The sequence below is a fragment of the Blastomyces gilchristii genome (assembly GCF_000003855.2).
Source record: "Blastomyces gilchristii SLH14081 genomic scaffold supercont1.4, whole genome shotgun sequence".
Taxonomy (NCBI): domain Eukaryota; kingdom Fungi; phylum Ascomycota; class Eurotiomycetes; order Onygenales; family Ajellomycetaceae; genus Blastomyces; species Blastomyces gilchristii.
The window spans coordinates 860456-880018 of record NW_003101679.1 but is presented as its reverse complement, the minus strand read 5'-3'; the positions used below and the strand labels follow the sequence as shown (position 1 = coordinate 880018).

General features: G+C 47.7%; 5 protein-coding genes across 5 annotated transcripts; 3 read left to right on the top strand and 2 right to left on the bottom strand.

Annotated features, from left to right (window-relative positions):
• The first annotated feature begins 46 nt into the window (after positions 1 to 46).
• BDBG_02720 (translocon-associated protein) lies at positions 47 to 2643 on the top strand. Its single transcript, XM_002626497.2, has 3 exons — positions 47 to 310; positions 382 to 818; positions 884 to 2643. Exons 1-3 carry the CDS (start codon positions 242 to 244, stop codon positions 1173 to 1175), a joined length of 798 nt encoding a protein of 265 aa, XP_002626543.1. The 5' UTR covers positions 47 to 241; the 3' UTR covers positions 1176 to 2643.
• Positions 1242 to 2771, bottom strand: BDBG_02719 (aprataxin). Its single transcript, XM_002626496.2, has 2 exons — positions 2525 to 2771; positions 1242 to 2457 (listed from the first exon to the last, which is right to left on the bottom strand). The coding sequence occupies exons 1-2, from the start codon at positions 2622 to 2624 to the stop codon at positions 1721 to 1723; spliced, it is 837 nt and encodes a 278-aa protein (XP_002626542.2). The 5' UTR covers positions 2625 to 2771; the 3' UTR covers positions 1242 to 1720.
• A 47-nt stretch (positions 2772 to 2818) lies between these two features.
• BDBG_02718 (DEAD/DEAH box helicase) lies at positions 2819 to 7828 on the top strand. Its single transcript, XM_031720923.1, has 3 exons — positions 2819 to 3220; positions 3300 to 6855; positions 6943 to 7828. Exons 1-3 carry the CDS (start codon positions 2924 to 2926, stop codon positions 7194 to 7196), a joined length of 4107 nt encoding a protein of 1368 aa, XP_031577271.1. The 5' UTR covers positions 2819 to 2923; the 3' UTR covers positions 7197 to 7828.
• BDBG_02717 (G2/mitotic-specific cyclin cdc13) lies at positions 7197 to 12993 on the bottom strand. Its single transcript, XM_031720922.1, has 4 exons — positions 11228 to 12993; positions 9872 to 11053; positions 9276 to 9815; positions 7197 to 9220 (listed from the first exon to the last, which is right to left on the bottom strand). The coding sequence occupies exons 1-4, from the start codon at positions 11237 to 11239 to the stop codon at positions 8957 to 8959; spliced, it is 1998 nt and encodes a 665-aa protein (XP_031577270.1). The 5' UTR covers positions 11240 to 12993; the 3' UTR covers positions 7197 to 8956.
• On the top strand, positions 12111 to 19540 carry BDBG_02714 (C6 finger domain-containing protein). The gene is made up of 5 exons (XM_002626491.2): positions 12111 to 12578; positions 12657 to 15168; positions 15243 to 15365; positions 15585 to 16698; positions 16789 to 19540. The coding sequence occupies exons 4-5, from the start codon at positions 15775 to 15777 to the stop codon at positions 18133 to 18135; spliced, it is 2271 nt and encodes a 756-aa protein (XP_002626537.2). The 5' UTR covers positions 12111 to 12578; positions 12657 to 15168; positions 15243 to 15365; positions 15585 to 15774; the 3' UTR covers positions 18136 to 19540.
• Positions 19541 to 19563: the final 23 nt, after the last annotated feature.

Here is a 19563-nt window from a genome sequence, read left to right as displayed (position 1 = left end):
CCGCGTCTAATTCCGCGTCTAATTCCATCAAGCGGCGCAAGTTGGGCTGCTGACTCATCACGCTTACAAGGTTCCACCGTTCTGATGTGACATACGTGGAAATTAAGCTCAGCGTTCCCATACATTAGGGGACTGGCATTTCTAACTTCCTTCTTCAATTCCCACTCTATCGCTCTTTTCCCCTCTTCCCCCCCCCTCCTAATCTCCTCCCTATACATTTAATAAAACTATCATCGCCAAAATGGGGAAACTTGGGCTGCTGTCAGCTGTGCTGCTCTCGTTGCAAGCCGTCCTGGTTCGCGGGGATTCTGTGAGTTATTTTCTATGCAAATGTCCTTTCGCGGCGAGGCACCTGCTGATACGAACCCGTGATTGCAATAGCCCGCTCAGCCTGCTGCTGAGGAAGTCATAGCCCCAACATTGAATGTTAGCGTTTCGGCTTCTTTTCCCAACTCCGAGATCTTCGGAGTGACGCTCGTAAACGGCAACCCGACTCAAGCTCTTCTCACCATCTCCAACAATGAACCTGATCCAGTGACGTTGAACTTGATCGCAGGAAGTCTATGGACAGTTGATCCTGCGGGAGAGCCTGTTCAGAATGTCCGCAACCTCACTTCTTCCCGCTACGATGTTGCGATCCCCGCTGGGGGCCAGCACTCGACGGGATATGCCTTTGTCACTGAAATGCATCCCCAGGACTTGAGATTGCATCTGGCCGCCGTTATCTCCAATTCAAATAGCATGGCATTTACCGTCCAGGCCTATAGCGGCACCGTTAGTATCGTCGAGCCGGAAACGAGCATCTTTGACCCTAAAGTGTGAGTATTTCCTGTCTCCCAACTTTGCTTCACGGCATGTGCTAATGTCGCATACTATTTCCCAGCCTCTTCCTCTGGTTCTTCCTCCTATCCGCCTTCGTTGGCACCGTCTACTTCGCCTATACCATCTGGATCGCTCCATACTTCCCCCAGAAACGCAAGGGTGGCGACAGACCGAAGAAATCTTTCGGACAGACCAAGAGCGAGACATCTGAGCATGCCTCCGTTTCTGGAACCGAATCAACAGGTGTCGCGTCTGGAAAAACCTATGACACTGAGTGGATCCCTGCCCACCACATTCACCGACCCGAGCCTCGAAAAGTGAAGAGCGGAGGCCGGGCGAAGCCCAAAGCTTAGTGCGATCCTTTTGACCAGACAATTACCTATTTGGATGATATAATATGCCTTCAAACGATCTATATGGCGATTGTCATTTCTTTCCGGAGTCCGGTTAAAAAAGAAGAACAATAGTTGATATAGTTTGGAACGGATCCTCCAAAACCAGCGATAACAATATGCGTCTTGTGGAGAGCTCCCTTGACCCAAACGGGATTGGTAGCTTTCCGCGATGCGACTTTGTATTAGTACATTTGGGTTCGGTATCTTGTTCCTTTCTTTCCATTTTAAATTTGTATTACTTATCAAATAATATATATTCGATCTGGGTTCATACGAAAGAGGAAGAATATTTCGTGGTGTTTGTTCGATATTCCCATGGCATCTTGAAAATACAATTTTTATTATTTACCCTAAGGTCCGCAATTCTATAGCATCAAGCTATGATGAGATGTTGAGCCAATGTATATAATTTACCTCCAGCATACACGACGGAACCCTGAGTGAGGGATTGGGAACAATAAACATTAAAATAAAAAAATTATTATTCGTCAGGCAAGCATTGGTCAAAGTGCCCTCCAAGCTTGAAACTCCTCTTCCAGATGGGCCTTCAGCTGCTGAAATTTATTGCCAAACATTTTTCCGCACCTCCAGCACTTAAAATCGAGCCTCAAATACCCTTCCCTCCCCGGATGCCTCCGCACATCATCCTCCGCCAACGGAAAATCCTCAACATCGACGAAAAAAGGGGTTGAAAAGCTATTATAATGTCTCCGATGTCTGAGGCATGGGCTAAACCTATCTACGGCAAGAACATGTATATGCAAGTGGTTCATAGAAGGGTGCGCATGGATGCCGCACATAATCTCCTTCTCCCAGTCGCGACCGGCTGGCAGTTCGTCGGGCGGTGGATCCGCATCCATAGCTTGCTGGCGCGCGATTTCTTGTGCGGAAGTTGTGCTGTACATCCTCCGTAATTCCGCAGCTGCTAGACGTTTTAATTTCTTCGTCTCTTTTTGGACCTTCTGAAGGAATTCTGGGTCTTCCAAAGCTTCGAAGGGGTGTAGGCGTGTTTTTGCTGGATTGCGTGGTAGGAGGAGGAGGTGGAGCGAGGACTTGGGGTAGCGGTCATGGACGGCAACGAAGTCATCGTTATAGTAGAGGACGACGGAAGGGGGAAACGCTGAAGGATTTTCGATATAGGGGCCTAGGTTATCACGGGAGTTGAATACGTTTGAGAGCTTGTGAGAGGCGGATATTGGTTGTAGCGGCGGTTTGGTTTTGGGGGCCATAAGTTCGGTAACTGCAAAACAGGGGTGAGATATCAGTTATAAATGGATGGGATGCTCAAAATAAATATGGGATAATACAAGCATTCCGGCTCTGCTCTGTTTGATTTGAGGGCGCTTCTGTTTTATGCTCCACTGGAACATTTCCGGCGCTGGAGCTATGCGAAGAGCTCTTGCTCATCGGTTAAGGGGTCGGTTAAGGAGTTAAAAGTGTTAGTAAAATGTTTTAGATATCTGTAAGGGTTTCATGAAACGGTCATGTCAACTGCAAAAACATAGGGCTGATAATATCAACTTCGCAAACGGATATTCTGTCACCAGCTCAAGGCTGAGCGCGCTGATAAGATAAGATCTGCTTATTAAGCGATTCAGAGCCTCACATCGAACTTTCAGCTTAGTGACAGCGATGAAATATTAATTAAATCACTGAATTAACTAACACCGGGAACTGGGGACTTGCTCGGTTTTTCGTGATCTACTATGGGCCCGAAGAAGGGAGGCGGCCCCCGTGGTGGATCTAAAAACACCCCCAAACCGCCTCCAGCAGAAATCTCCATTAGCGACTTCGTGGCTGCTGGTGAGTCCAAGGGGAAATCCAAAGCCGCGGACCGAAATAAGGCTGGCCAAAAGGACGGCAAAGATGAGTCGAGCGAAGCGCCAAAGAAGCCAACAGCACGGACGGTGATAGGGGGCGCATCATGGACTGGAAAGTTACCTGTGAATATGCTCTTGGAGCACTGTCAGAAACAAAAATGGGACAAACCGGAATACACAATGGTAAGAAGCCCCATTTGCATGTCGCGTTAGGGGAGCCACATGGCAATTCGGATCTCTGATAATGACTGATATATTCCAGACAAAAACGAAAGATGGCTTCGTCTCAAGCGTTATTCTCAAGAAAACTAATCCGAAGTCAAAGGAGACTATCACTCTTCCTCCAATACGCCCCCCTCCACCTCACCAGCATTTGGCTGCCTGTCCCACGGCGATGGAAGCTCGTCACTTTGCCGCGGCATACGCTCTTTTTCGTGTATGCAACATGCGTAATTTACACACGATGATGCCGCCTACCTACCGCAATCTGTGGAAGGACGAGTTTACACAACTAAAGAATGCGGACGTGAAAGAAGGGAAAGGCTGGTTGTATGAAGCAGACCCTTTCAATGCTATGCAGGAACGGGAACATGCGGCGGCAGAGCTTGCTAAGAAGAAGGCAGAACGGGAAAAGGAGCAAGCCAAAGCTCAGGACCGAAAACTACAACAGCCAGGGCTGAATACACGCGCGGGGAGCGCCGGGTGTCACGATGGGAAACGCTGGCTGCAAGCTTCTAAGGTTGAAATGGGAAGCAAGATACGTCGTACAATTGAAGAGTTGATTAGACAGAAAGTTATTTGGAATCCATACGGCGTGCGAATATCGGATCCCCAAAAGAAGCGAATTGTAGAAGAGTTGACTGGGCTAGGCTTCAGGAAGAGTCACGTTGAAGAAGCAGTCTCTGAATGCAAAGACCGTGAAGAGGTTTTGGAGTGGTTGTTGATACATATTCCAGAGGATGATCTCCCTGCCTGGAGTCTTCCTGAAGGGTATACTGCTGGAATAAGTCTAGCTAGTGGAGATCTATCCAGGGAATCCAAGGTCAACCGGCTTTCCATGTCAGGTTATTCAGCAGATTTCTGCGCTGAAGTACTTGACAAGAACCGTGGTAATGAATACCTAGCGGCCGAACAACTCCAAAATATGCTCATACAAGACGGCATTGTGCCCGAACCTAGCTCTCGTGCCACGGATATGGAGGCTTGGGAGGAAGAACACTCGACATTAGAAGCAATATATGGCGAGAGATATACAAAATTGTCACCAATTACATGTGAAGTTATTTCTGAGAACCCGAATTTGCCATGCAGAACGATTTTCTATTTCCAAAAGCCGTCAACTGCTCCATACCCGAACCGCACACCAGTTCTTTCTATTGCAGCAAAGGAAATTCCAGCATACATACGCCTTAGCGCTATCCGACAAGCCATACAACATGCTAATAAGGACCTGCTTGGCGAGCCCATGATATTTAATTTGGTAGATTGGCTCGAAGAAAATCTACCTCGCATATTGGAAAACCCAGGAAAGCTGCGGACCGTCTCCGTCGAGACATTATCTCACTCCAGGAACGAGTCGACCACCAACAGCTGCATTAAATCGACTAGAAGAGCACCAAAGCCGCTGAATCTAAGCCCTGGAACCCCCCAAAGCCTGGAAATTCGGAAAAAATGGGAGTCACAACAAACTACCCCTGCTCAACAGAAAATGCTCAGGGCGAGGCGGTCGCTTCCAGCATGGGCTATGCAGGAAGCAATTATCCATGCTGTCCATTCTCACCAGGTTACTATCGTATCGGGTGAGACGGGGAGCGGCAAAAGCACCCAGTCAGTTCAATTCATTCTTGACGATATGATAAAACGAGATTTCGGTTCGGCCGTGAACATCGTCTGTACGCAGCCCAGACGAATTTCTGCCCTGGGACTTGCTGATCGTGTTAGCGATGAGCGCTGTTCCACTGTTGGTGATGAGGTAGGCTACGTTGTCAGGGGCGACTCGAAAGTGAAATATGGCACAACGAAGATTACGTTCATGACTACTGGTGTACTGTTACGCCGCATGCAAACGGGTGGCCAAGATGTTGTCAGTTCCCTTGCAGATATTAGCCATGTGGTTGTTGATGAAGTTCATGAACGGAGTCTTGATACGGATTTTCTTTTAGCATTGTTGAGGGACGTCCTCCGACGTCGTAAGGATCTTAAGCTCATTCTAATGAGTGCTACATTGGATGCAGATATATTTACGCAATACTTTGGAGGAGGCGGTAAAGTTGGGCGAGTCAATATATCCGGGAGAACATTCCCCGTTGAAGATCTCTATCTCGATGACGTCGTTAGGCGGACTGGCTTCAGCCCTGGAAATCAATATTTGGCTTGGGATGAATATTCTGGTTCGAATGACGACGATTCCACGGATACTTCCGTCGGTGCCATACTCCAAAAAATCGGAATGGGTATTAATTACGATTTGATTGCGTTTACGGTCCGCTATATTGATTCGCAACTAAAGGACCAGCCAGGCGGCATCCTTATCTTCCTACCAGGTACCATGGAAATAGATCGATGCTTAGCTGCTCTAAATCATCTTCCATTTGCTCACCCGTTGCCATTACATGCATCTCTTTTACCAACTGAACAGCGTCGGGTCTTCCTGCCAGCTCCACCTGGGAAAAGAAAAGTAATTGCTGCCACTAATGTCGCGGAAACGTCCATCACAATCGAAGATGTGGTTGCTGTCATAGACACGGGGCGTGTCAAGGAAACGCGTTACGACCCTGCTGACAACATGGTCCGCCTGGAAGAGGTGTGGGCATCGCAGGCTGCTTGTAAACAGCGTCGAGGTAGAGCAGGTCGAGTGAGCAGTGGAACTTGCTACAAGATGTATACACGGAAGGCAGAAGCCAATATGGCCCCCAGGCCAGAACCTGAGATCCGACGCGTACCCCTGGAGCAACTGTGTCTTTCAGTCAAAGCAATGAGGGGAATAGAAGATGTAGCAGGCTTCCTTGCAAACACACTTACCCCACCCGAGAACGTCGCGATAGAAGGTGCACTAGAACTTCTCCACCGCATTGGTGCACTTGATAATCAGCAGTTAACGGCTTTGGGTCGGTATATTTCCATGATTCCAACGGATCTACGTCTAGCGAAACTAATGATATACGGCGCAATATTCGGGTGTCTTGAATCATGCCTAACAATCGCAGCAATACTTACTGTCAAAAGCCCGTTTGTATCGCCTCGAGACAAAAGGGAAGAGGCCAAGCAAGCTCGGGCATCGTTTTCAACGGGGGACGGAGACTTGCTGATCGACTTGGCGGCGTACCAGCAATGGTCTGAAAGAGTCAAACAGCAGGGCCTCTGGAAAACACAATCATGGTGCAACGACAACTTCCTCGTGCCCAAAACTCTTCGCGAAATATCCTCCAACAAATCTCAACTGCTATCCTCGCTCAAAGATATCGGCATAATCCCGGTGAACTACAGATACGCAGATGAAAGTGCTAGCACGCCTCCAAACCGCTGGAATACCCACAACTCCAACACGCAACTCCTCCGCGCCCTGATCGCCGGCGCCTTCAACCCCCAAATCGCCAACATCAGCTTCCCAGACAAGAAGTTCGCTCCATCGGTGTCCGGGACCATAGAGCTAGACCCTGATGCGCGCACGATCAAATACTTCAACCAGGAAAACGGCAGGGTGTTCGTGCACCCCAGCTCCAGTCTCTTCGACGCGCAGAGTTTCTCCGGTTCTGCCACATATGTGAGCTACTTCACGAAAATGGCAACTAGCAAAGTGTTCATCCGCGATTTGACCCGTGAGTCAATGGCCTCCCGTCACCCTTTGAAAATCCCCACATCCCGTACTGTGTGCCACAAATCTAACAATCGTATTAAAACCACAGCGTTCAACGCATATAGCCTCCTCCTATTCTCGGGGCCCATAACCTTGGATACTCTAGGCAGGGGCGTGCTGGTAGATGGCTGGCAGCGTTTGCGCGGCTGGGCGCGGGTCGGTGTACTGGCCTCGCGTCTACGTATGTTACTGGACGAAGCTCTAGCGCAGAAGATGGATAACCCAGGCCTTGAGGACATGGGTGAAGAGAAGGTGATAGATGTTGTGAGGCATTTGGTTGTTTTTAATGGACTGGATCAGTAGTAGGTAAAAATTGATAAATAGACGGAGTCATACGTGATCATGATGAGTGGCGTTTGCTTTGTTCTGTTTTTGGGGGTATATCCGTCAATGCTCTGATGACATCCCTTTTTGGACACGTTCTTTGGACACATCTTCCCAGATTCCCACTTCGCCGGATGGGTAACTACGCAAATATAAAAAGCATTTTATATCAATGGCGTAGACAAATAAACACAGGTCACGGTTCTAACTACGATGCTTCCTTGGAAGCGAGATTTGGAATAGGAGAATATACATAGACCAAGCTGATAATTGTAGACTACCTAATGTAGCATAAAAGTTCCGCCCAAGTCTTCCCATCCATCGCCATTCTTCAGATTCTTCAACAAGAGCAAGAGGGATAAGTCCGCTTGAAGGCTTAGGACTGAAAACGGGAATAGAATTAAACTTATCATTGATCAAAAGAGAAAATAATCATTCATAAAATAGAATGAAACACAATAAAAGCTAGACCATAAGAGAGTAAAACACGCAGCAAGCCAAAGAAAAAAGAGAAAGGGGACCGGAATCATGGAAAAATAATAGAATCCGACAACTCCATTCTCCGCGCGCCCAGCCACCCCACCCGAGCAAAAAACCAAACAGTCCCAAAACCAAAACAATAGGCTGCAATAACCACCCATATCCCATTTCCCACCCATTCCGTCCCATTAGAGATTTAAAAAAGAAAAAGAAAAGAAAAGAAAAGAAAAGAAAAGAAAAGAAAAAGAAAAAGAAAAAGAAAAAAAGAAAAAAAGAGAGATAGGGAAAAAATAAAGGAAAAAATATATACTCAATGTCTGGAGAAAAGAGAAGAAGGGCCGCATACGTATAAATGATAAGGGAAAAGCGAATTCGCTCAGAGATTCACGTCAGCATGTGCCCTTCGACGGGGAAAAAAGATATAGAGAAAAGTAAAAGAGTAGGGGAAGCAAAATGTAGCAAGAAAGGTGTAGCGCTTCTGAGCAAGGAGAAAAAATCCGAACGAATGTTCTGTACGTATAGAACCGTTTGGTTGTACCGATGTCCCAAAAAACGAAAAAGTGCCGCACGGACGTGAATGAATGTGCGGGAGGGTTGGAATAGAGTCGCAAGGTAAACCAGGAATTGATCAACCGAACGGCAGGTATTAGATGGAAAAGGAGAGAGTCTAAACCATTCGTCGGAAGGCTGTTGTGGGCGGAACAAGAACAAAGGAAAAGTGGCCGCATCGCTAGCTTTAGAGTCCTCGCAGAAATGAAAATCTACACAACGCCATTACGAGAATTGAAAACTAAACGCCTTTGATTGGTTGACAAGAAAAGTGAAACCGCAATCAACCCCGATAGGAAACCTGTATACGCCATTATGCGCGCCGGCTTGGATGTAATGAAAGCAAAAGGGAAAAAAAAAGGTCGTATGTTGCTGGGGTAGCTAGGGTATAAAGGAGGGTGAGATAATAGAGAGATATGTGGTTTTCAATCTGTAAAATGTGGGAAAGTGGCAACATATCAAGAGCCACGACGTAGCGTCGGCGAAACGGAGAGTTAAGAAACATTGTCGAGTAAAGGAGAGTGGGTATCAAATCGTTATGCTTATAAACGGGATGTTTTGTCGAGGCAAAAACCAGGAGAAATATGTTCCGTTGCGAGTACGAAATATTTATGGAAAACCCGAACAGCGAGTAAAGAAGTGATATGTATTGGCGGAAATAGAAGGAGTGGAAGTTGAGGTTTGGCGGTGATATCGTAAACCCTAGTAGCCTATTGACGGCGCCAGGTAGACGCGTCCTCGAAGAGGTTAATTAAATGAGCAGCGGAGCCCTCACGGGCCGCTTCTGGGAGCTTGAATTTCTTCATCATCTCTCCTTTCACGAAGGTAGAGGCCCGCTTGAATCGTCTGTCAGAGTACTTTTCGTAGACAGCGGAGTGATGCTTCATCGGGTCCTCGCAGCATTCAAGGATGAGCGAAACAAGTGGATACAACTGGGAGTATGTATAATTTGAATAATATACGTGAGCAGGGGTCTGCAAGGCTAGTTAGAAATAGGACGAGTTGAAGCCGGTTTTAAAGGAGACTTACCCAGGTTCCCTTCCTCAACATCAATCTCGCGAGGCAATGAGCACCCGCAGCAGTGAAGCTCGGAGGGGTACCAACAAAGCGTTCGTCCATGATGGTAATCTCCAGGAAGTACTTGGCAAGAGTTCGTGTCTCCAAGTCGTAGTCATCAGCCTTACTAATCCGCCGGAGGAAACTCATGGGACCTGGCCAGCCTAGCTCGAATTGCAGCATGCTGAGCATAAAGCGCTCCGCCTTCAAAATTTCATCGGCAGTATATCCGTTATCTACCATATAGATAATCTCCTGAAGAGATGGGCAGTTGATTTCCTCGTACTTAGCTGCAATAAAAATTGCAGTAGCTCCAACAAGCTGCAACTTGCCAAGGGAAACAATCTTGCATGACAGAAATCGGTCAATGTAATTGACACAGAGGAAAAGGGTTTCCGGCAGCAAGGAGAATCGATGATGGACTTGAACGAGCCAGTCCATAAGAACAGAGCGCATCGACCATTGGATTTCTGCTTGATTATCCATGTAATGGGCATTTGGCAAGAGCCTCATCTGTGAAATTATGTTAGTTACAAATGAGCAGGTCTCGTGCGTCAAAAGGTAAGTACCTCAAGCTCCCTCATATACTGAAATATCTCATCTCCATACTCAGCAACCATGCTAGTATCCCAAGCTTCATCTTCAATATCCTCCGGCGTGCGAGTTGCTTCAACAATTTCCTTCGCAATGCTCAACTCTCGCTGTACCTTCTGTGTGACCTTTGGCATCAAAAGAACCGTTGCACCTCCGGTGGTATTATCACGGGATCGATGTGAGCGAGCGGTAACGTATCCATCCTCCTCATAGTTATCATCGTCCTCGTCGTCCCAATATTCTTCTGGTTCCGAAGCCAAATGTACGTGGTCATGCTTGAGGCGAGAAGGGTCAGAATTCTCGGAGACAATTGCACGGTGTTCAGTAACGTGCTTCGTAGATACTACTTCGACGTCACTTGTGAGGACTGGTTGTGCATTGGAGCTAGGCATGGGCTTCTCGTGCATTATGTGACCCTTTTCATGGTGCGAATACGACTTAACCTCTCCGTTCTCTTTAATATATACGCCATCTGACCGCAAGGCAGCAGGTTCTTCTGAGCTGATTGACACGGACGAATGTTGCAGGTCCTTTTTCATTGGATTGTTCGCTTGAGCTGCATTAACTGGCTTATCATTCACAGCCGTGTTGTTACTCGCGATAGTTGCTGACCGCTGTGCCACGTGATCGACAGGTCCCTTGTTATTCACCGCAGGAGCAGAAGTTTTGTGGGTCTGCGAAGTAATAGGCTCGGATTCTACCGCGGAAGGTAGTGCAGTGTCTTTGAACACGGTATTGCGTTTAGTGATGGCTTTTCGAGGGTTACCAGGAAGCTTATCAAGTGCAGAATGGTTCGTGTTGGGACCGATCACGTTGACGTTGAAATTGGAAGCGCTGACTTGGGCAAGTTTAGCACCTGCAACCGACAGGGGCCTCTGAGCGGGTCGAGATAAGGCGGTTGGCTTTTCAGTGACTGTTGATAAGCCCTTTGAAGGGACAGCTGGATCATCCCTAGTTGGTCGCGTAGTATTGGCCGTGTTGCTGAGATCCCCGAAAGCCGTACGTTTAACAGCATTCTTCACTCCACCAGGTTCGCCCAGTGTTGACAACGCCGGTGTCGATTTATTACGATGGTGGAGTGTCTTTCCGGCCGGATTGATAGGGGCCAGCAAGTTCTCGTCTCCTAGGACGCGTAGAGGGCGAAAAGGCCGTTGAGGCTGGATAAAAGAAACATGGCTGTCAGCAAAGGCATTCATTTTAGGTGAATATTCGACCCAAACAACATGGATGGAATCGAGATATCAACGCGATTTGACCAGATATCCACCAGCCAAAGGCAAAAAGGGGTAAATAGGAGTAAAAGATGGACGGGAGAAGGATCTGATGCTAACCTTTGCATCCATTTTGGCGTTGATACTAGCAGCAAGAAGCTGTGTTTCTTATAAGTCTATGTCGAATGAACCACAGAGGCGTGTAGCAATGTTTACGTGCACCTCGATAGCTAGAGATCTAAGCGTTGTTTCTAGGGTCCTCTGGAAGGGCAGGGCCAATTGGGGGGTATTTTGGACCGGCACGTCCAGAAAAAGGAGAGTCAATAAAGCTCCGCCATTAAAAGTGCGAGCAAAAGTGGTTGATGGTAAACAGGCGGCCGGGTGGTGGAGGGGAGAGGGGAATTCTGTGTGGAGCGGTTGTTGTTGTCGATGCTGCGATGTTTAGTTTGTTGATGGCCAGGAGCGATAAACAAAGCTAGTCCTGTTGTGGGCTAGCGGCGGGTAAGTTGGCTGACAACCCAAGCGACGCTGATTACGTCATAACCGAGGGTTGAAAACACGTCTTCCGGCGCTTGTCCAGAATTGCCGCCCTTACTGTAAAAGTCCAATCCCCTAACACTTTTATTTATAAACCAATATTTTCTATTGAGCATATACACGCGACCTCAGTTGAGAAATCTCTTATTTGTGCAATCACTCGCTGTGGTGTAATTATAGTATTTGTATAGTTTGCATTCTTCGCGTGTAGCAGAACACGCCCAAACGCCAAACCACGTGAGCGGAGTGTCGCAAACCATCCGTTGCCGAAAAACCATCCAATCCTGTTTGAGCGCTGGGTCAGAATTGCCCTGCCAGCTCATTCAAAACACCCTCGGGATCCAGCGTAAACCACATCAAATAAACCTTCCAGTTTTTCCCGTAAACGCGACAAAATAGCCAAGTTTTTTTCCCCATCTCCCACGTAGCCAGAATTATTTTTGCCGAACCAGAAAGGTTATATATTGGTGGCACAATTGGGTGGGGCCGCAACCACAATTTTCGGGAACATACTGCACCGCCATCAAAAGAATGATGGAACAAACTGTTTCGATGATGAATTATTATTAGGTACGGAAAACGGGTGTTTCGGCCAGACTTTTATGTCTTCATTCGCCAGTATAGCCGCCCGCCCACACGGGCCACAAATGATACACATCACCACCGCCAAGTCAAACCTGGGCAAATCACCACCAAGAACAAGTCGTCTCCTGGACAAACCATGCCCCAACTGTTCATTTTCCAGTGACGGCGACAAAGTCGCATCATAAACCTCACAAAATGTAATTGTGATGAACCCGACCAATCCCCGAACTCTATTGGATTGATACGCACTCACCGTAGGACAGAGGAAAGGGGGAAGGAAAAGGGAAAAAAAGTGAGCAGCGAGCATGGTTCAAGACGAGAGAATAAATTTATTGCTTGTCACTTGAAGGTAAAACGCAGCGCATGCCCGCCCTTACCCTTCCCCCCCCCTCGGGAACTTCCGCGATGAAGGTTGACAGTTTTGAAGCGCATTCCATGTCTCCACATGCAATTGCAACATAAAAAAAAAGCGACAGAGGCCGGCAATGGCACAACGGGATAAATCATAGAATATATAAATATAAACCAGTAGGCATAAACCCTTTTCTCCCCCCCCCGGGATGAATATCACCGAGCGACGAGCAGGGAAAGAGGCAGGGCTGCGCATGAATCCATTGAGCCTTGCCAGCGTCTGGTTTGCTGAAAGATTATGGCTGCTGATTGTGAGCTGGCTGGGGAATATTAATAATAGGAAGGTGGCGATGGCATCTGATTTGGGGAAACGGGGTACACCCAACATGGATGGTTTATGTAGTTTTACCCAGCTGATCAACGCCGGCTGTGTGCGATGGATTCCTGATACTTTTTTACAAGATCCGCGTGCGCAGCAAATTAACGTAAGAATCGCTTGACTCCTTATCCTTTTTTGCGCCAGAATGCGTCTGTCTATCTATCCGTCCACCTATTCATTGTCATTTTCCTGTCTATGTCTTGTTCACTGTGGCTATGGTTCTGTAGATATAAAACCAGCATTTTACATTTCCTTTCAGCTACCAACTAGAAGCAACCCCAGAAAAATCTCCCACGAGATGGATGCGACAATTATCAAGAATCCCGTCTTGCTGTCGAATCAACGACATGAAACAACAATTGGCCTGAACTACCTAAAGGCCGAGTTGCGAATGCGCCATGCCGCCTCTTTATGCTTTTCTAGATACGCTACTAGTTCTTGCGCTGCATCCACAACACCCAGCTTGACGGGATGGACGAGCACAGGGACTGTCCCCATTATCATCATGAATTAACTCTTAATAACAACATGCCATATTCCCCTTAAACTTCTGATGCAACACATAACAAATTTGTTGAGGATCTCGCAGTGCGACAACCCCAGGTGCCTGCCTAGTTACCTTGTATGATTGGTTAGGCTCGTTCGTGTGTGTGTCTTGCTGCTTTGGTTTCGCGCGGGCCTGGGCTGGTAAAATAATAGTCAGCGGGCCATGGCTGATACACTGCCAGACCAAAAGAATGAAGGGTTTTGCCTGTTCAGGTGGCCCGAGAGCCCAGCTAACTGAAGGATAAATATTTTTGTCCTCTAATATCTCCGTTCCGTGGGACGTGTGTGTCGCCCGTCAATAATCATCAAGGCCGAGAGTGGCGGTGGATTCCCTCCCCTCCCTCCCTCCATCCCTCCATCCATCCATCCATCCATCCATCCATCCATCCATCCATAGAGTCATGAAGAATGCAATGAGAAAAGGGAAAAAGAAAAAGTCTCAATGGATGGATCTGTAACTTGTAGCCTGTTTCTTCGCCCCTTTCCCCCAGACCATCTGAAATCACATATGGATGCTCATGAACATGGCGTGCGACTACTCCTCAAACTAAGCCCACCCCATAACTTTACATTTATAACGTCCATTTGACTGCTTCGACGTGGCCGCACGGCACCGCACCAGGAAGGTGGATGGGCAAAATCCGGCCTTACGAAAAAGACCGGAGATCCAGTCGATTTTTCTCCTCTTTCCCACTACCAACCAGAGCCAGAACCTTACCGCAGCCAGCGCTGTCTCGTCTCCGCATGCATGGCGACCTTTTTATGCGCAGGAATCTTGGACAAACTAAATAATAACAATCAATAGTAAAAGCATGATTCTGAAGGAGGGGGATTTTTAGTTTTACTTTTCTTGCAGCCGTGGCCTTGGTTAGTTGACAATTGGATTTTCTAAGGGCCCTCTTTGGGCAAAAAAAACTTCCCAAGGCTATCCCCTATATCGCGTGGGAATTGGCAGTTTGAAAACGAATAAATGCATAAATGAGACCCATAGGCAGTATCGCATTATTATGATATATCTAATAATTTACCTATTTTCATTCTTCGAACTACAAATTGTTGTATATCAAGCGGGAGGAGTCTGTACATAGAACCGCAGAGCGCACAGAGACACGAGCTGTCGCATTCATCTGGGCGGATGCATTAGTTGACGAAACCTACACAGCCGTCGCATTCTTGTAAATTAACATCCGTCAGGACGAAATAGCGGGTAGGGATACTGCTGGATTTAATGCGACGTTGCGATATGGGAAGACAGCTGGGGGATGAAACGATGATCATGACCACAAGGTAGCGAGCGGTAGCGAGCGATAGCACATGGGAACAGGAGAGCGCCAAACACATATTACTATAGAGAGTTGAAGAATAGATTATATATAATCATTAAATGTGCTTGCTTGCAGGTCATACCTCTGCAGCACATGGTATATTTTATGGAGATCGGCTTGGTTGACTTTGGTTGACCTGACTTTGACTGGGCCGTGTGTTGTGTGAAACGTCTCCGGTTCGCAAGTTCGCTCCCACCTCACCTCAACCTCTCAACCTCTGCCTCTTCTGCCTCCTCTTCTTTTTCATCCTCCGTTGTCAACCCTAAACACTCGACAACTCCCTCAGATGGCTTGCATCTGCTCCATTTGACGGGCTGCTATCCCATCTCACATGCTATGTAAGTATTATCCTCTTCCCTTGTACCCTGCATGCTTCTCTATTTGACTGGTTCTGTCGCTGAGCTGCCACCAGATTGACTGCATCCGCCGACGAGGCCCTTCATCCACTGCGAATCTCCATCATCGCCAGCATTATTTTGGAATCATACTTAGTATACTTCTGCGACCCTGTCCAAGCTATTTTGCTTCAGTATAGGTATCTTCCCCTCTCCATGTCTACTGCACCCTGCCCTTCCGCCTTTCTGCCCAAACCCTCAATCCTCAACGCTGCCAACACACCTCGCCCTGGCTGGCTGCTCATCCCTACCCATCTCCCCATCCCTAATCCCCAAACACCACAGCGCTTATTCCTTCTTCTCCATTCTGCGACTCTATATTTACGATTCTAACTGTTCCCGTTTCATCGTTCTCTCAGGAAATCTCTCATTATCCTCGCCTGTTTTCTTTTCCCTTTGACTTTTTTTCTCCCTCTCCAGCCCTGCTGTACCTTGGGTTGCGCAGGAATACACCCTGCTCTTCCTTGCAACAATAAAACTTCGCCCATTTGGGTGTCAAAACCTCGCATAACTTCGATCAATTCGATTTGGATGGTTGTGATGAGATAGATGGAACTCAGGAGTCTCCTCACGGACCAGCCGTCGCATGCAAGTTCTGCCAACGGGCCCTTGTCCACCCCACAATCTCGACCCTTAGAGAAAGCCCAACACTACGTTACAACGATGACATCTGCACCTCCCCAGAACCAAGTGACACATAAGGATGGTTATTCCACTCCTTCTGACGCTCCTGCTGCCATTGATGGCTATGGTAGTGGCCCTGTTTCGCAGCAGCCATCCCCTTGTAGTCCATCTCCCAAGCACGTTGCCTTCGAGCTTCTCCTAGACGAAAACTCGAAGGTTAGGGCGCGTATCCCCATGCGAGTGCAAATATTCCCTCATGATACTACTGATTCGATCGTTACCACTGTCAAAAATTTCTATGGCATCTATGAAGGTGCAGCAAGCGGTGTGAGCTTCGAGGATGAGAATGGCAACACACTCATCGCAAGATACGAGAATTTGAGAAATAATATGACCGTCTATGTGAGAGTCATCCCTTGCCATAGCTACCCCGATAATTATGCACAAGCGGGCTACTATAGTCCCGTTGATGGCTATCAACGCCCCAGCCTCGGGGAGCCATTCCAGCATCAGCCACAACACCCTGCGCAGGCCCTTGACTATGGGCAGCCGCCTTCCCGACCACAGTCGAGAGTTGCAAGGAAGAGAAGCAATTCTCCCGCTGGTCGAAGCCATCGCAGTGTCTCTGCCCAAAAGGTTCCATCTCGTTCTGGAATTAAGAGCCGTGGGTCCAGCACCCACGGCAGCTTTCAGGACGACACTGTGGGGCCTTACAGCGACAATGATGACGACCATGGATCAATGACAGGATCGAAGAAGGCTAGAAGTGAGCAGTTTGCTAGCTCTGAAATCAGTATGGATAATATACTGCAGGATGGTAGAAGGAAACGACCCAAGTTTGAGAGCTCGGTAAGTAAGATTCATTAAGGCCATCCCTTCAATATGGGAGGACGTTTCTTGACGAGACAGTCAATTAACCATATCTTCACTTTTGTTTAGGAACTGCCTCTGTTCGTACCGCCTCAAGTTCCCCTCACTACATCAACATCGTCGATATCTCCTCAACGACGTTCCACCGTGCAAGAAGGGCCCTCCCCCTTTGCAAGACCTGCCCAGCGTCCTTCCGTAGGACAACAACCTGTTCCATCCCCCCAAGGGTATGGGCGTCATGATGCAATGTACGGATTAAATACACCTTTGAATAACATGTATGGTACATCGGCTCACCATGGCCATCGACTACGCGATCGGACAAACGCACAATCTATTGGCGGTTTCGGAAACTCTGCCCGTCGTTCCAACAGCAATGGCATACTGCCGACCCCAGACCCGACAATTGCGAGCTGCATCTCCGACGAAGATGTTGCAATGCAGCTAATTCGACTTGGTGACGTTTCGAATTTCTCTCACGGGCGCACCTCTGCCTCGACCCTTGATGACGCATTTAGTGGCGCTGCTGATGCTTCCTCGTCGACTGGCGCCACTACGGATGGCTCAGAGGCCAGCGAGGATGACGATGATCTTCCACCGCGCTCACGACGAAAGTTGGAATCCAGCCCACTGCTCCCACCAGGTGTTCTCAAAAAGCATCACAAGAACCTGGATGAAATCCTTCCTAGCTGCGACACCAGCGACCCAAGTAGTGATGACTTTGATGCGAGATATCAACATGAGAAGGCTCAAGCACCTGTCAAGAATGAACACGATGACGATACTGCCTACGAGGATGCACCCAAAGCAAAGCGTCCGAAGGTCAAAACTTCGAACGCGGCGGCTCCCAAAGCCTCAGTCGCTAGGACAGGTGCATCGGCCAAAACCGGTAAGGCCAACAAAAACCGCCCTGCTGCTACTTCCCGTAAAAGCAAGGCCCCTGCGAACAACAACAACAACCCGGGGTTTGCAGTTCCATCAGCCCTCCCTCCTATGACTACCCCTGCTACGTCACGCAAAGTATCATCATCCGCAGTGAACTTCCAGCATCAACTTGGTGCGGATGAGGAAGACCTGTCCACCAAGCCTCGCTGCCAGCGCTGCCGCAAAAGCAAGAAGGGTTGCGATCGCCAACGACCATGCCAGCGGTGCAAAGATGCAGGCATTGGGATTGAAGGTTGTATTAGCGAGGATGAGGGCAATGGCCGCAAGGGCAGATATGGCCGCCACATGGGAGTCCCAGTAAAAAAGAATGATGCTCCCCCCACCAGTGCTGGCGTCGTTTCCGCCCTCGGAAACAATGTGCCCTATCATCATGGAGCTGACGAGCGCTATCATCATATGGCCGCACCGTCCCTGGCACTTGCCTCGGCCCCCTCTAGCGTCGCTGATAAAAACAAGAAGAGAAAGCGATAGTGGTCACACAAATCACATCCTTCTAACGAACGGTGACTATATATGAGATATTGCGTGGTGTTCAGTGGAGTGGCACTCTCACTGATGCTGAGAGCCACAGTTCCCTCCCAGTGCTCTCTCTCCGATGCGATTGTTTAGTCGAGTGAATTCTGTCTTTGCTTTCCCATCCAAGTTCGCTATGAGACATAACTCAACGTCGCCTTACTGGCTTACAAATTCCTTTTGGAAGACAGTGTGTTTGTTTCATGCGTTGGTTTTATTTTTGTCTCCTGACGCCATTGTATTCGCTCTTCCTACTCCCACGTGTCACGACAAACTCTCCGTAGAGAAGCTGAAGGTTAACGGCCTTTGAATTTTCTCACAAATTCCCTCCGTCTTTTCGTCGCTTCGTTACCATCAATGCTATCATCGCCTTTGTCACTCGTTTCTACATGCTTTGCTTCTGCGCCTTTGAAAAGCCTCACCCAAGCTTCCTATCCGGATAGCCCGATCCACCTAGATTAAAAGCCCCAACGCTATAACTATCCTTTACCTACCCAACTTACTTTCCTTCATTACCTTTTCGTCTTCCCAGCGAAATTATATCTAGTTTACTTTTCTTATCTTAGCGAGCGACTAGTTTCCTTTGGCTGAATACGGGGAGGGATTTGACACTTTGTTGTTGCGATGTGTTTGTCGTACTTATATTGTCTTTCCAACGGCTATATTGTTGTATTTGCTCCAGTTTTAATATGTTCGAGTTTATGTTTTGCTTTGTTTCCGATTGCCGATTGCTTTAGTATTTGATTTTTTCCCCTCTCTTTATTTACACACTCTTTCATTGCATTAATGTACGAAAGCCGTGTGGTGGAACATTCATTGCAGGGCAGGTTAACGGCAGCATGTTCGCCGCTCCATGGGCCGACACTGCCCTTGACCTGTGGGATATATTGACTGAGTGTCTAAAGAAGAGCACAACACTGCGGGAAACGGTGGAGATGCGCCAGATTGCAACGGACAAATGATTTTTTGAAAGGGGGGACAGATATTTTCTCATAAAACGAGAAAAAAGAGGGAGAAGAAGGAACCCAAATTGTTTCCCTTCAAACATCTATCGGAGAATCGTATCATTCTGTTCCATTTCTTCTGTTTCTTGCGCAGCTATTCTTCTGCGGTACTCCCTGGGCTCATTATATACATACTTTTCTCTCCCCTCACCCTATCACTACCGCTTGCCCACCCTGCTTGTTATCATTCCTATATTACCACTATTGTTTGATATTAAAATCAATTGCACCAAGTACATGTTATTTATTTATTTATTTTCCTGCACTTTTTCTTTATCAACTCTAGCCTTTTATTATAATATCGCCCCCCTGCTATGTATGTACTTGCCTCCAAAAAAAAAAAAAAAAAAAAAAAAAAATCACACTTTCTAGCTATCCAACC